Genomic DNA, 17,186 nt, shown 5'->3' with positions numbered 1-17,186 from the left:
CAAAGACAGGTTCATTCTCCTAGACTTAAAAATTAAGTAATCCTTGCTTGGGCCTGTTGAACAATGCCCCAGAGTACTGACTATTTTGCTTTACTTCCAAATTTCGGGTAAATTTTCTTAAAAAATTTCCATGAAAACAATTTTTTGAAATGTCTCATAGATAGTTTTGATTCACATTTTTAACTTACTAGAGGAATCTGGAATGGTGCGAAGGTCAATTTCTCTTCTTCTCTGGGTTTCTTGCCTTTTTTATTTGATCTCTGTCCTTTGCCATTGCACTAATATAGGTGAAAGATGCAAAGGACCTATATTTAGGGCATTGCATTGCTTCAGTCTTTTAAGTTTACACTCAGAACCAAGAACTTTTCTTGACATTATTCTGATATTCAAGGGCTACTATGTATATAATCTATGAAAATAATCTTCTTCAACAATCATTAATTAATCAGTGTTTCAGTCTCTGACTGACTTATTTTATTTCCAGGGACTCAACTACCACAATGATTCCCAATTCTAAATCTCTAACCCTGGCCACTGTACTACACACCAGATCTGTAATTTAAAATGCTCCCTGGCTATCTCTAAGGGCTTCCCCAAAGGCTCAGTGGGTAAAGAATCCACCTGCAATGCAGGAGACACAGGAGATAAAGGTTCAATATCTGGGTCAGGAGGATTTCCTAGAGAAGGAAACGGCAACCCAGTCCAGTATTCTTGCCTGAAAATCCCATGGACTGAGGAGCCTGACAGGCCACAGTCCAAAGGGTTACAAAGAGTCAGACACAACTAAGTGGCTAAGCAGGCACACACACTGAGTATCTCTATCAGAAGTATCCTGAGCTGGCAATTCAAGCTGATTTCATTGTTTCTATTCCAGTCCAAATGTATTCCATTCCTCCAGTATTTCTATTCCATCCTGTCCATGGTACCACCATTTGCCCAATTAACTAAATTTGTAACCTTAGAGTCATCACTGTTTCACATGCCATATCTATCTACATAACCATCAATTCTTGTTCTTCTCTATCATATCTATTTAATCTAACCCCTCTTCTTTTCCACTTCCACCTCAACCTCCTTTAGGTCTTTACTGTAGTTACTTTAATTATGCTTTAGTCTTGGTACTGCAAAAAAAAAAAAAAAATCCACTGCTATGAGTGTTCTTTTCATAAAATGCCTATATGATTGTCCTGATTAAATCTTTTAAAGGTTCCCCATTGCCTACAAGGATAAAACTTGAGCTTTTTAGCAAGTAGGCAGATTGCTTTTAGCACTATCCTCATAATCTTCATCAGTAACCCTAATAAACATGAGTTCTAAGTAAAAATAGTGTGCTTGCCATGCAACTACAACTTTAAGACAAGTTGTCCAATTTTTCCTTCTGTCTAGATGGCTGCCACTCACTCATCCAACAGAGACATTCTAGAGCTGCCACTGGGTGAATTCCTACTCATTCTAAAAAGCCCCACTCAAAAACTGCCTCCTCTTTGAAAGGTTTCTGACTCTTCTCCAGATCCCTAGGCACAGTTAGTTGAGTATTTAATGCTCCTAAAACATCTCCACATTACCTCCTTTAATATTTAACTTTACTATACACAATTTGGTTTTATGTTCTATTTTTTGAGAGCACAGTAGTGTTCTAGTGATCTTTGTTTATTCTAGCGCCTACCACAATAAACATTTTTTGTTTTGCTTTATTGTCTGTGTCACATATTCTAAGACATGTGAGATAAAAAGCAAAATTAATGTAATTCTTAAACTTGTAGGAAGGAATCTCATTTGCATTTATTTTTTTAAAAGACAGAGATTCTTTATTTAAATCAGCAAACTCAGAGTCTTCAGCCCATGGTGAGCAGCCTTCCCTCCCAGGCCCCCTCACCCCAACCTGTTAACCACAGAAAGGAATGGAAAATGAGAAGCTTGAGGGCCTCTGCCAGGGCAGGCTGCCTCCGAAGTGTGGTGAGTGCACTCCAGCTGGGGCTGGGGTGGTGGCTGCCATAGGCCCCTCCCTATAAATTAATTCCCTGCAGCCACAGTTGTGGGCAAGGCATACATGTTGGGGGAGAAGGCCATCAGACAGCATCCTTGATTCCCAGCTAAGGAATGGATTAGGGCACAGGGCTCAGAGTGAAGAGGCCAGAGGAAAGAGAAGAGGTATGGTGCGGAGAGGGGGTGAGGCCCCCCAATTTTGGTCCCAGAGGAAAAGAGGCCAGTTGGTCCAGTTTTGTGGGTTTGGAGAAGGGAATGTATTAGTAAGCACAAGGGGGAGGCCATCGGGCACCCCTGGAGGAGACAAGCCAGGCCCCCACCCTGGCAGAAGGGAGCGCAAGAGCTCCCAGGGGCTCTCAGGAAATGTCAATGCTAAAAAACAAACAAACAAACAAAACAAACATATATTAACCATTCACGGAGGGCAGGGGCAGGGCTGCAGAGCAGATCAAAGGATCTGGCATGGCATCGCATAGCCGGTCATGCCTGCCTGAGAACCCCCGTGGATGGTCCCCATCTGTAAGCCAATAACATTCTTGCCCTCCTGCAGTTGGTTGTCCGAGAAGTACCAAGGGTTCTCCCTGGATTTCTTGGGAAACCAGTTAGGATCCCCAGAGAAGAGCCCATTGTCCTGGGCTACAGCCAGCCTGCCCAGATTCATCAGTGTCTGCTGCACACAGGCCACGTTCTTTCCTTCCCAGAGGTCCACAGCTTGGAAGATGTCAGTGGTGTTGATGCCGTAGTGCTCGGCTACTTGCAGGAACTGGGAGATCTGCTCCACCTGCTTGAAGGCCATGGTGGAGGCCTGGATCTTCTTCACTGGGGCCTGCCCCTCAGGGTACAGCCTATTAATGAGCTCACACAGCACCGTGCCATCCTTGAGCCAGTTCTGGAAGTTCTCGCGCCGATGCTGGGGCCAGCCCACATGCTTGCGCACTGGGTGGTGATCCACTGGATCAGGATTTGCTCCAGGTCTACATCGTATTGTTTCTCAGTCTTCTGCTGCACCTCCTGGCTCAGGCAGTAGGCAGGTCCCCTGTTGGCCATTCCAAAGGGGTTCAGGTGGGTCGGAGAGTTGTGCACTTGAGGCGGGGGCCACAGCGTGAGTATGAATTTGTTTTCTAAAAAATATTTATTTTTGGCTGTGCTGGGTCTTAGTTGTGGTGCACTGGCTCTTTGTTGTGGCATGTGAGCTTCTCTCTAGTTGTGGCACTTGGGCTCAGTAGTTGTGGCACATGGGCTTACTTACCCTGTGGCATGTGAGATCTTAGTTCCTCCACCAGGGGTTGAACCCACATCCCCTGCATTGGAAAGTAGATTTTTGACCACTGGACCACGAGGTAAGTCCCTTGGGTCTATTTCAAATCTATGGTTATTAATCTTTTGGATCACAGACCCCTATTTTAAAAAAAACTATGATGAAAGTTGTAACATTCTACTCAGAAAGATATACACACATGGTAGAATTCACAAATGTCCTGAACCCACTGATACCTGACAAATTAAGAAACTATCTTTTCATTTTTATTAATTTTTTGAGTAAGAATATTTACATGGAACAAAAATTTGAAAGTAATAAACTTTATGATGAATAGCCTGTTCTAGCCCTCTTCCCATAATGTTCAATTCAATTCCTGTTCTATCAAAGTGACCACATTTTGTGTATTCTTCTGGAGACAGTCTCTGTATATGAACACATGAGCATTAAAAATTCTTTTTTCTGACATTTTTTCCATTTATATTGGCAATTATTCCACATTAGGTACCTAAGGTTTCAAATGCACAGAATTCTATTGCATTGCTGTACCCTAATTTTTTTACAATGTACTTTTAGATTCTGAAACAATTTCAAGCCTACAAAAAAGTTGGAAGCACAGTACAAATCATTTCTTTCCAGAACCAACTGAAAGTAAGTTGCTGAATCAAAATGACAATGAGATATCACCTCACACCAGTCAGAATGGCTATCATAAAAAAATCTACAAATGACAAATGCTGGAAAGGGTGTAGAGAAAAGAGAACCCTCCTACACTGTTGGTGGGAATTTAAACTGGTACAGCCATTATGAAAAACAGTCTAGAAGTTCCTTATAAAAACTAAAAACAGAGCTACTATATGAACCAGCAAGCTCACTCCTGGGTATATATCTGGAAAAGATGAAAAACTCTAATTTGAAAAGGTACATGCATCCTAATGTTCATAGCAGTACTATTTACAATAGTGACTACTTACAATAGCCAAAGACATGGAAGCAACCTAAGTGTCCATTGACAGATGAATGGCTAAAGAAGATGTATACAGTGGAATTCTACTTAGCCATAAAAGAATGAAATATTGCCATTTGCAGCAATATGGATAGGCCTAGACAACATCATACTAAGTGAAGTAAGTCAGAGAGAGAAAGACAAATATTATATGGTATCACTTATATGTGGAATCTAAAAAATAATACAAATGAATGTATATACAAAGCATAAACAGACTCACAGGCATAGAAAACAAACTTATGGTTACCAATGGGGAAAGGGAGGGGGGAGAGGAATAAATTAGAAGTATGGAATTAACAGATACACACTACTGTATATAAAATAGATAAGCAACAAGGACTTACTGTATAACACAGGAACAATATTTAATATCTTATAATAACCTATAATGGAAAATAATCTGAAAATATAAATATATGACTGAATCACTTTGCTGTATACTTGAAACTAACACAGTATTTTAAATCAGCTATAACCTCAAAAAAAAAAAGTAAGTTGCTGACTTGATGTCCTATCACCCCTGAGTGCTTTTCTGTGTATTTTATACAAATACAAACATTTTCTTGCATAATCACAATACAGCTATCAAAATCAGGAAATTAACATTGTACACTACCACCATCTACTTTTCAGATCACATTCAAATTTCACTAGTTGTCCAGATAATGTCTTTTATGTCAGGTGCAATTCCTCAATCTTTTCTTGACTCATAACACTATAGATTACAGGCTAGATATTTTGCAGAATGGACCTTAACTTGATTCATATGATATTTTCTCATGATTAGAATAAGTTTATGCATCTTTGGTAGGAGTATAATAGAACTGGTGCTATGTTCTGCGAACTGCATTCTATCAGGTGGCATTACAGTTTCTATTTGTTCCATTATGATGATGTTCATGTTGATCATTTGATCAATGTGGAATCTGACAGACTTCTCCACTGTAAAGTTACTCATATTTTCCCATTTATAATCAATATGTGTTTTTTAGCAGGTGATTTTGAAAATATATAAATATTTTAATCCCCATGAAACATTCACCTTATTCATTTATTTAAATATATCACTATAGGCTCATGGTTTCCTGCTTTATTCAATGGTTTACGACGCATTAACCATCATTATTTTGATCCTCAAATTGTCCCAGATATGGCCAGTGGGAAGCCTAGTTAAGCTGGTTCCCATGTGTTCTTTTTTAAAAATATATTTCTTTATTTGGCTGCGTTGGGTCTTAGTTGTGGAACGTGGGGTCTTTGCTTTCGTACATGGACTCTCTCTAGTTGTAGCATGCAGGCTTGGTTGCCCTATGGCATGTGGGATCTTAGTTCCCTGACCACAGATGGAACTCACGTCTCCTGTATTGCAAGTCAGATTCTTAGCTACTGAACCACCAGGAAAGTCCTCTGTGTATTCTTGACAGGTTCCCATCATTCTTCCAGCACTTCCTTACTTTCTAGTACAAAAAGATGATCCATGCTAAACTTATGCTTTTCCTGCCCCAATGGCAGAATCAGCTATTTCTGTAAGAATTCTTGATTCCTTTTAGTAGAGAATGACATTTAGAAGCCACAATCTATTTCTATATCTCTATGAATTGCAGCCACTGATATTGCTAATTCTATTCCAACACTGGAGAAGGAAATGGCAACCCATTCCAGTATTCTTGCTTGGAGAATCCCATGGGCAGTGGAACTTGGTGGGTTATAGTTCATGGGATCGCAAAGAGTCAGACATGACTAAGCTACTGACCCATTCCAACATTACAGAGTTCATTCTCCCTTCCTATTTGTTTTCTCCCTTTTCCTATTTGTAACTCCCTTCTTGGACAATAAGAAACCAGACTCCCGTTATTCCTAATATATTTACCTATTTGATCGATCCTTCTGAAGGTAAGCAAACTCCTGGTCACTGCTGTACCTTCCCTTACATGGAAACCTTTCTTACCCAACTCAGGATCCAATGCCCTGCATCAAGATTCCCCCACCCTCACCATGTCTTCCTCTTCTTACCTGTGCTCCAGTATCCCTCTCTGGATTTCTGACATCCCCACCCCACAAACCATAGATGTGTACTTTACTCTACTTAATCTAATGGCTTGAGGATGGTATTGTTCCAGGAATGGAAGTTTGAAATTGAATGGTTTGTCCAGGATTCTCCAGGTGTTTGCATTGAATGCAGGTTTGTGCTGCATTCCCAGGAACCCCTTCAGCCCTAAGGAAGCCTGGATATTAGCCACCCCAGGAAAATAAGCTGTCTTAATTTTCTCAAAGGTCATCATTTAACTTTTAGGTCTTTCTATATATTAGAATGACCACTCAAGAGCTCTTTAGGAACCATTGTGAGTAAATTATTAAACCTCCATGGAAGGAAATATAGCGTAATCAACAACATTGTAAATGCACATACTCTCTGGCCCAGCAAGTCTACTGCTAGAAATTTATCTTAAACGTATACCAACCTTGTATAGATGTGATTACCTGCAATATTGTTTTTCATAGTTAAAGGATAAATTAAAGGGGCATTTAAAAAAATTATAGACCCTTTCCCATTAGGAACACAGAACAATAATCAGATTGGCTAAAAAGTTTAACAACTCTCAGAAACAGAAATTAGCACCATAAAATGAAGCAGCTCTGCAATTCACAAGGCAAAAACAAAAGTGGGATGACACAAAACACCCAGGAAATAATTTTTCTACCACATTTGTTAGATACTTGTCAGAAAACCGTTTCCCAGGTCATTAGCTAAATTCTTTACACAGCCCAGTAGTGGTATCATGACACTTTTCAGAGTGTCCCCAAAGATTGCCTCGGGCTTGCCAGAAACTGGAGAGGAACTTGAGCGGTTTGGTCAGGATTTTCCAGCTTTTTGCACTGGATACAGTTTTGTGCTGCACCCCAGGGACCCCCTTCAGTCGCCAGGAAACACGAACAGTAGCCACCCCAGTACCAGGCTACACGGTGAGAAAACGTAGACGGGCGCTGTCCAACATGGCACCGCTCACCAGACAAGGCTATTCACATTCAAATTCAGTATGGTTAAAAATTCAGTTCCCAGGTCGCGGTCGCTACATTACGAGTGCTCAACAGTCACAAGCAGGCTAGTAGCTACCGTATTAGCGCAGATGTAGAATCTTTCCATCACCTCGGGAAGTCTATCGGACAGCGCTGACACAGTTTAGAGTTAAAAACAAGAACAAGCTTGTAAGCCACTAGGCTCCGCAATCAAAAACAACCAAGAGACGTTATTACTCTTTCCAAATATTTTGAGGGGAAAAATTATGCTAAGAGACACCAAATAAAAAGAAATCTGCAAAGGCACCTGCCAGCAGGCTCCCTCAGCAACTCACTCGTTAATTCCCACGGCGGAGGCCGTCCGTCTTTTTGTGGTACATAACTCCTCAGACTTGTAGAACTCAGCAAACTCCCAAGGCGGTGGGCAACTGAGGGCAAGACTCCTAAGATTTAACTGTTCAAAGCGGCCGACGCCTGTATTCACAGCGCGGGCGAGCCTCGGCTTGGTGTTCCACAGCCGGACGCGGCCCGGGTCTTGCGCGACCCTCAGTCAGGCGCTTGTCACCGGCTGGGAGCGCGACGCCGCCCGTGTGTGCGCGCTCCCGCACGCGCGCGAGCCGCGGCGCGAGCGGCTCTCGGCGGCCAATGGGGCGGGGAGCCGCGCGCCGGGGGCGGGGCCGTGACGTGCGCACCTCGTGACCCTGCTAGCGGCCTGCGCCTGAAGAAGCCGGAAGCGGCTGCTGCCAGCAGCCCCGACTGGAAGTGAACAGGCGGAGGTCTGCGCCTTGGGGGTTGTGGAACCCTGCGATGGACCCGAACCGGACCATCGAGCGGCGAAGGTCATCGTTGCTGCTGCTGCGGCTGCTGGTGGTGGTGCTACTGTGGTCGGGGCTGGCTCTGGGCACCTTCTCCGTGGGTAGCAGCCCCCACAGAGTCCTCCGCGACCTCCTGTCGGAGGAGCAGTTGCTGGAGGTGGAAGACTTGTCCCTGGCCCTGCTGCAGGGCGGAAGGATGGGGCCACTGTCACTACCCCCAGATTTGCCGGATCTGGATCCCGAGTGCCGGGAGCTGCTGCTGGACTTCGGCAACAGCAGTGCAGAGCTGACCGGGTGTCTAGTGCGTGGCGCCCGGCCGGTGCGCGTCTGTCAGACCTGCTACCCACTCTTCCAACAGGTCGCCAACAAGATGGACAACATCAGCCGAGCCGTGGGGGTGGGTAGAAGAGCACACCCGGGACCTCTGGCGTGGATTGTTGGGAAGAGAGGAGATGTAATGATAGTAAATTCGGATGGGGGCGGGGAGGAGCTCCTCAGTTTCCCCATCTGTGAGAAAACGAGGTTGGATTGGGACAGTGGAGTTAGGGGCATCAGAAAATGGTGGTATAGGGCTTGGGGTTTGGATTTTTGCCTCCATGGCTGCTCTTGGGCCTCTTTCGTTACATATTTGCAGATAGGTATGACTAGTTTTCTTGGGGCTTCTGCACCCCAACCCTACCTTTTCTTCCTTTTTTTCACCTCTTTGCCCCAACTCTGCCACAGCTTCTTCCGTTCTCCACTTGCAGTTCCCACGAAGGACTCTCCTGAAACCCCAGGTGAAGTGGAGAAACTACGGTGTGGTGGTGATGAGGAACTTGAACTTTGTAGCCAGACTGTTTCAGATTCACCACTTTCTAGAAGTTTGACCTCAGATTAATTATCTTGGAGTCTTAGGTTCCTCCTCTGTAAAATGGAGAAAAACCGCTGCCAGATGTGACTGTTAAAAGAATAAAAAGAGATAATGCATGACAGTTCATTTTAGTCATTAATACAGTCTGGAGGCGTTTGGCCAGGAGACCAGTTCTTCTCCCCTTATTAAGGGTGTACTCTCAGGGCTTCCCTGATGGCTCAGAGGGTAAAGCGTCTTCCCGCAATGCGAGAGACCTGTGTTCGATCCCTGGGTCGGGAAGATCCCCTGGAGAAGGACATGGCAACCCCACTCCAGTATTCCTGCCTGGAGAATCCCATGGACGGAGGAGCCTGGTGGTCCACGGGGTCGCAGAGAGTCGGACACGACTGAGCGACTTCACTTTCACTTTCTCAGCAAGTTATATTCTCTGTGCCTGTTTTCTCATGTGTAAGATGGAGATAAAAGGAACTCTTAGAAAATTGGCAGAGGGACTTCCCTGGTGGTCCAGTGGCTAAGAGTTAAAGCTTCCAATGCAGAGGTCCCAAGTTTGATCACTGCTTAGGGAATAGGACCCCTCATGCCGAAATTAAAAGATCCTGCATGGTACAACTAAGACCTGGTACAGCCTAGTAAGGAAATAAATATTTTATAAAAGAAAAAAAAAACTGGCGCATAGTCATAGTTTTCAGTAAATGGGAACTAAAATTTTACAAAATGGTAAAGCTGCTCTCTCTCTTGGTACGCAGAGCTCTTCTGGTCATGTGGTAGGTGCTCTGAGGCACTTAATTAAAAGAAAGACACAGAGACATGTCCCTGCTCCTAAGTACCTTATAGGGCTTGGCATAGGAAAGGATTAGAGTGTCAAGGCTGGTGGGAGTCATGAGTTATGGGCTGGATATGCCATTTAAAGGAAAAACATGAGGAATGACATTGGGATTATGGAGTGGAAAGTTCCTCTTGTACTGAGAAAAAAAAAGTCTCATGAAAATGTGGTTATAATTATTTCCTAAATCATGGTTGGTTTGACAGAATATAGGCATATATAGGTGCATCCCCTACTTTGTCAGCCTGATACTACTTGACATAAATATGCATTTTATGTGAATAGGGAATTTATTTGCATTAAATAAATTCTGTGCTCAGTTTTTCTGTAAAGAGTAAGTTTTCGAGGAACTTTAGGCTTACATGCAATATTTTTTGTGCATCCTTCTATTGGGTATAGCCAGGGATATATGTGTGTGTGTGTGTGTGTGTGTGTGTGTGTGTGTGTGTACCCCATTGTTTTAAAGTAAAGCACCCAACACTTGTCCCTTGCTATCATACTATAGCAGGATATGTACGGCATCATATCTGATTTAAGCAGTAAGTGAGTTAGTTGTTCTGTGGTCAGAATGACTGTGAATCGTGATGCACTGCTTGGCTCTTGAGGCAGCAAATACTTTTCTCATTTGTGTAGTTTCTGTGGAATTAAGATGAAGTTAAAAAATTATCCCAAACTGGTGGTACAGTGTTATGGGCTTCTGTGGGCCAATTATGGGCCAATTTGTGTATGAATTTCCACATGCATTCCCCACTGCCCATGGCAATGTCGGGGCAGCATGAACTGTGTCCTTTGCTTTGTGTCTCAGACTGCCAGTGACCTGCGCACCCTGCTTGCCTCACTTTTGTGTGAAAGGATCAGAGGAAAGAGATAACAGGAGGCAGAATGACCCTTTCCCCAATCTATATTTCCTCTCCCAACTCATCCACCCCTTTCCTCAGTAGAACTGGATGTCATAGCTCAAAAGCATGATTTCTGAAGTTCTGGGGGGTACTTCATGGATTTAGTAGGCTTTTTCAGATGGGTGTGGGAATTGAGCCAGTATGTGTAGTAATGAACGTATGAAAAAATATGTATGAATTTCTTAGGAGTGAACTTAAAATGATCAATTGTCCTTTGTGTGTGTGTGTGTGGCAGGGAGTTGTTTCTGGAGAGTAATGTATTTTCTTTGACTCACATAGACTCAAGTCTTTCATTTAAATCAGTTTAATTAGCAAGTACATGCTATTCTTAAATATTGAACAGATAAAAGGGTACTGAAGGAAAAGGAGGGGATAGTCCAAGCTTCAAACTTCAAATTATCAGTGTAGTTAGGGAAATAAAATTAATCTATATTGAGAAAATTTTAAAAAGGAAAAAACCATCCATGTGAATGTTGCAAATTGTACAATAGGATTTTAGAACAAAAGAGTGAAGATGCTGAATTAAAGGCGGGAAGAGAGCAAGAGAGGGGGGTGCTTATCAGAGAAAACCTACAAGCAGAATTTTATCAAGACATTCTTTCTCAACTCTGTAGTGTGAATCCATGTCCATGGATTGATTGAGAGAGGAGGAAAGTGTAAAGAGAAAAAGAATCAATGGTAGAAATTAGCACACTATTTCTGTGGTGCAGCAAGCTGATTCATTTAACTGTAATAGAGTTACCTGAAGAGAATTCTATTTTCTAGTCACTTCCTCTTGGAATTAATGGGTCAAGGACTCCATATAGTTTTAGTATCTCAAGATAAGAATACAGTGATTTGTGAAACCTGAATAATGGAATTAACGGATTGCTTCTTACTTGAATCATACTTTCTTCTTTTAGTTTAAACTGATAGGAATATAGTTTCATTGAGCTGTTCACCATCATCAGAGTGGTTGCCAAGATGCTTTGCCTCTCCTCCCCCCATTCTGAATTGCTAATCTCTATCTTATTCTACTTGGTTCGTTTAAAATTTATATAGGCAGATAGATAGACATGTTTGCATACTAAGTCACTTCAGTTGTATCCAACTCTTTGTGACCCTATAGACTATAGTCTTTCAGGCTGCTCTGTCCATGGGATTCTCCAGGCAAGAATACTGCAGTAGGTTGTCATTTCCTCTTCAAGGGAATCTTCTCGACCCAGAGATCAAACCCACATATCCTGTGTCAACTGCATTGGCAGGCAGGTTCTTTACCACTAGTGCCACCTGGGAAGCCCAGATAGACATAGAGATGTGTATATATATTTATGAAGGTGCTAGTAATTGAGGATATGTATCTGGAAGTGTTTAACTTAATTTTAGTGTAGATTTACAAATTCTTAGGACTAGAAGGAGAAGATTGGAACACAACATGGCATAATATGTCTTTCATTAGAGATTAGAATGCACTGTTTCTTTGTAGTTCAGTTGCTAAGTTACGTCCAACTGTTGGAACCCCATAGACTGTAGCCCGCCAGGCTCCTCTGTCCATGGGATTTCCCAAGCAAGAATACTGGAGTGGGTTGCCATTTCCTTCTCCATCACTGGTTCTTACTCATTCAGAAAAATTCTTGAATACTTATGATGTGCAGGGTAGTTGTACTTACTAGGGATATAGCTGTGAATGAGAAGAGCTTATAGACAGAGGAAACAGACATTAAGCATCATTGTAATTATTTAGTTCAGGTGTGATATAAGTGTTGCAAAGAAAAAAATCCCAGATGCCACCAAAGCATGTAACAAGAGTGCTGATCAGGACTCAGGCTGAGAATAGATAGAAGTGGTGAATAGTTAAAGACACCTAAAATTTGAGAGGGTGGGAGAATGGGGAGAATATATACATGTAAAGAAGTAGCAGGTGTGAAGACTCCGAGAGTCTGGTGTGTTTAGGGACAGAAAGAACTCAAAGCACTGTGAGCCAGGAGGAGACTAGTGATTTGAGCCTGAGGAAGTGGGCAGGTCCCAGGCCATGAGCCCCATGCAGTGAAAGTGGCTGGGTTGAATCCAGAAGGATGATCTGTCTTATTTCATAGCGTTTTTACAAGGATTTAATGAGCTATACATTTAGGGCATTTAGAACCACTAGGTATTCAAAAGTACATCATCATCATTGGGGTTATTCATCATTTCCCTTCCATTCTTGTATTTGCCACCATCTTCTCATCATATATGAACTATGGAAATAGTCTAATTAGTCTCCTGCCTCACCATACATATTGTGACCTAGACCCATGCTCTCCAAACTCTGTTTTACAGGCCATCTTCCTCAAACATCTTAAAAAGTTTCCCTGGCTTTTCCCTCTACTACCTCTATTGTCATAGCGGTACCTTCCATCGGCCTCCTGGATACTCCCTGAGACCACATAGTCATTCCTTCTTTCATCCCTTGATCATTTTATTTACTCTATTTAAAACCTGTTCCCCTTTCTTCCCTTTTCCCTGGGCTTCACAGGTGCCACTAGTGGTAAAGAACCTGCCTGCCAATGCAGGAGACATAAGAGATGCAGGTTCTATTCCTGGGTTGGGAAGATCCCTGGGGAAGGGCATGGCAACCCACTCCAGTATTCTTGCCTGGAGAATCCCACAGACAGAGTAGCCTGGTGAGCTACAGTCCATGGGTCGCACAGAGTCGGACACAGCAAGTGCCTTAGCACACATACGTCATGTGGAATCTTAGTTCCCCAACCGGGATTGAATCTGGGTTTGAGCATGGAGTCCTAACCACTATATTGTCCCTTTCTTAGTATTGGGCTTAGTTGAAATCCTGCTTCCTCCATGAACTCTCCTCATTTCTCCCAACTACATTGATGTCTTCCTCAACTGAACTATTCCACACACTGACCACTCATACAGGTTATTCTGTATTGATTTTTAAAATAGCCAATCATCCACTTACATCCAATTCCTTCTTAAGTAACAGGTTACACTTAGCCAGCTACACCCACCTAGAGCACTTTTGTTGGCAACGGGTAGCTAGGTGAAATAGCAAATATGAGTTACTTACTGGGTGCCAGTGTGGTAAGTGATTCATCTATGCTATTTCATTTAATACTGTACCTGTAGGACTCAGAGATTATGAAACTGGGCCTCATAGAGTTTACCTCAGCTTTCCGAGATTGCCAGCTAGTAATTCAGGTTTGTCTGACTCTTTAGGCCACACTCCATTTTAATTTGGTGGGTAAATTATCACAAAATATTATTTCATTTTCTTTCCTGAAATTTTCTTCTATAGCTGATATTGCTCTGAAAGCAATTCCAGGAAAGGGACTTTTAACATATTTTGTTCGAGTCACTAGTTTAAAGGCAAGCATTCACTTGGTTGCATCTTTTAATGAGTTAGCAAAACTAAGCCACAGAATGGGTAATCATCCCAAAATGATCTTCATAGATATTTTAAAGCAAGAGTTCTGCTGTTAAGCCCCACTTCCCTCTTTTCTAACCCCACGTGGCTGATGCTAGCACACTCTCATTTATTACTCATCACACTAATTCCTTATCTGTATGTCTCTGGGGAGGTTCTTGAGGGCCCAGTGTTGATGGTATTCTCTATCACTCTGTGTACCCTCAATACACCAGGATTCTTTTTTATAAAAAATATTTTATTTATTTATTTGGCTATGTTGGGTCTTAGTTGCAGCATGCGAGATCTTTTGTTGCAGTAGATGGACTCTAGTTGTATCTTGTAGGCTCCAGAGCATGCAGGCTTCAGTAGCAGCCCACAGGCATGTAGGTTCTTAGTTCCCGGATTAGGGATTGAACTGCATTGCAAAGCAAATTCTTAACCTCTGGACCACCAGGGAAAACTTATCCCTAAAACTCCAGGATACTTATAATACCTGGTAAATAATAGAAGTTAAATAACTTTGAAAGGATGAAGGGTCAGCAAGACTTAACTTTGCTTGTGGCAAAAAGGAAAGGAAATAGATAAGGACCCAGTAATTCAGGAATTTGAATTTATCATTTACATAGTCTAAATCCATTCTTGTGGATTTTAAGATTTTGAGCCAAAACTGCCCAGAAGATGAAACAATGCTTTGGCATCATTTACCCATCAGATTTTTAAAAATGCATAAGTAATATATGTTCATTGTCAAAAAATTTAGACAGTGTAAAAGGCAAAAAAAGAAAATGAAAACCCCTCTATTTCCATTATTCAGAGATAGCTACTGCTACATTTTGTAGAACAGCTTTCCAGAATATTTTCTTGTTCGTAAGAAGTATATTAATATTACATGTGGGCCTAAGTAGTTGAAATGGTACCATAAAAGCAAATACTTATTTAAGAAGCAAGGATTTTCTTCCCTTGCAAGTGAACCTGGGACCAATAAATGTTAGCTGCTATTGTTTTATTACAGTTATTATTAATTATGTCATTATTTGATTGTAACAAACAAAATATTAAATGCTTATAATGCATATGTGCTCCATTGCTCAGTTGTGTCACTCTTTGTGACCCCATGGACTATAGCCTGCCAGGCTCCTCTGTCCATGGAATTTTCCAGGCAAGAATACTGGAGTGGGTTGCCATTTCCTCCTCCAGGATATCTTCCTGACCCAGGGATCAAACCTGCGTCTACTGCTTTGACAGGGAAATTCTTTACCACTGAGCCACCTGGGAAGCCCCCAAAAGCTTATAATAAATATGAATTATTTTTATAAGGTTTTTTGGGCCTCAGATTGTTGTTTGGGAAGTCTAAGAATACTCAGATTGTATTTTTTTCTTTTCTTTGGTTACAGAATTCTTCAGAGAGTCATAGTTGTGCCAGAAGCCTTTTAATGGCAGATAGAATGCAAATAGTTGTGATTCTGTCTGAGTTTTTTAATTCCACATGGCAGAAGGCAAATTGTGCAAGTAAGTAACTCTTTCACTTTCATTTTTTTTTTCTTTTTTTTTTTTTTTCACTTTCATTTTTGAAGTTGTGTTTCAATAGTATAGATGTCAGATTTTACTTTAGTGAATTTTGAACTCTGAAAATTTTGAATACTCTTTATTACTAAGTTTAAATGAATTGCAGTTAACATCATGGTTTATTAGTGAGAACATCTTGGGCAAATACTGAAAGGCAGCAAAGTGTAGCAGTTAACAGTGAGCTTTGCAGTCAGATCTGAATTTTGTTGTAAGTTCTGCGACTTATTCTAATGTAACCTACTACTGTCAGACCTTGGGCATATAATTTTGCCTCCTGGAGCTTCAGTTTCCTCACCTGTAAATTTGTGGTAATATTGAAACCTACTTTACCTGATAGTTTTGAAGATTAAATGAAATAAACTGCATAAAGCTCTTAGCTCAGTACCTGGCATATAGTTACTGTTCAAGGAATGTTAACTGCTTAATAATTATGATGTTTATAATAATCTGTCAAATGGTGGTAGGGGGAGGTGGTAACATCAGTTCCAGCAGGTTTGCGGGCTTAAATGTATTTGTATAATGAAATGAAATTTATTTTCAAGCATTCTTTGGAAAAATTAAAATTGTTAATTCATAAGTGTTTTGAAAACCAACTATGTATTAGGAAATTCTTGTTTTCCATACCTTATAATTTAGTGAAGAAGAAAGTTAGTGTTACAATATAACCTAAGGTGACAATAAATGCTACAAAAACATCATAGAGTCCTTGGGGAAATTGAAAAAAATCAGATTGACAAGAATTTGAAGTGACTTCCAGGAGGAGGTGCCTTTTAATCCTACACCTTTATGACTGGACATGATTTCAGTAGGTAGAGACAAGAGGAAGGACACTGCAGATAGAGAGGCATCCTGAACAGAGGCACAGAGATATAAAACAGTAATAGACATTACAGGGTGCTGGAAGCACAGTGGGAGATGAACTTGGAAAGGGAAAGTAGGGCTTTGACCTATATAGTAGTTTATCACTTATGCCAACATTTTTCATACTGCTTAGAACATCAGCATAGTATTATGAAATGGTTATATACTATAGCATTGGGAACTTAACAGTACACATGGAATATTAAAGTCAGTGAGGACTATAGGTTAAAAAAACTTTTTGAATATCATTTAACCTAGCACTTTCTGAATGTTTTTAAACTGTAAAAATCCTTTTTTTTCCCTGTGGAACCCCACTGGAAGGGAGAGACCAGTGAGGAAATTATTACAATGGTTTAGGCAAGAGGCAAAGAAAACGTGAAGTAGGGCGTGGGCTGTAAAAATAGAAAGGACAGAGTGAATTAAAAATCTGTGTGCCTGTAAGTCATTAAGGAGTTTAACTTTCTAAGGACTTTGTCTTTTTGTTTAGTTCATATGATGATGGAAAAAAGACTCCCTGCTAAGTTTCTTTTCCTTTGTAGTATACCGTGGATATTGGATATTAACTCTTTTAATTTTGTTTCTATTAATTCAGATTTTCTAGTAATTTGAACAGAGGGTTCGCTGACAGCTAACTTTTTTTTTTTAAGGCAAAATCTTTACTTTTCAGAGTAAAACTTTTTAGTATAAATATGATTGAACAGTTTGTTTAACATATACAG

General features: G+C 41.2%; 2 protein-coding genes and 1 pseudogene across 3 annotated transcripts in view; 1 reads left to right on the top strand and 2 right to left on the bottom strand.

The window, feature by feature from the left end:
- NR2E1 (nuclear receptor subfamily 2 group E member 1) overlaps window positions 1–7,875 on the bottom strand; it is a 118,093-nt gene extending 110,218 nt beyond the window's left edge. For both annotated transcript variants that reach the window (XM_043439640.1, XM_043439641.1), the window contains exon 1: window positions 7,604–7,875. The gene's annotated coding sequence lies outside the window, so the exon portion shown is untranslated. The remainder of the gene's footprint in view (window positions 1–7,603) is intronic.
- LOC122422880 lies at window positions 2,394–3,048 on the bottom strand (annotated as a pseudogene).
- A 104-nt stretch (window positions 7,876–7,979) lies between the features above and the next one.
- OSTM1 (osteoclastogenesis associated transmembrane protein 1) overlaps window positions 7,980–17,186 on the top strand; it is a 42,343-nt gene continuing 33,136 nt past the window's right edge. Inside the window, exons 1-2 of the mRNA XM_043439454.1 lie at window positions 7,980–8,480; window positions 15,435–15,549. Of these exons, the coding sequence (XP_043295389.1) occupies window positions 8,076–8,480; window positions 15,435–15,549 (520 nt within the window). The 5' untranslated portion in view covers window positions 7,980–8,075. The remainder of the gene's footprint in view (window positions 8,481–15,434; window positions 15,550–17,186) is intronic.

This window comes from Cervus canadensis, chromosome 20, assembly GCF_019320065.1.
Source record: "Cervus canadensis isolate Bull #8, Minnesota chromosome 20, ASM1932006v1, whole genome shotgun sequence".
In the NCBI taxonomy this organism is placed as follows: domain Eukaryota; kingdom Metazoa; phylum Chordata; class Mammalia; order Artiodactyla; family Cervidae; genus Cervus; species Cervus canadensis.
The sequence above is the reverse complement of the archived record's forward strand: the minus strand, read 5'-3'. Positions and strand labels throughout refer to the sequence as shown.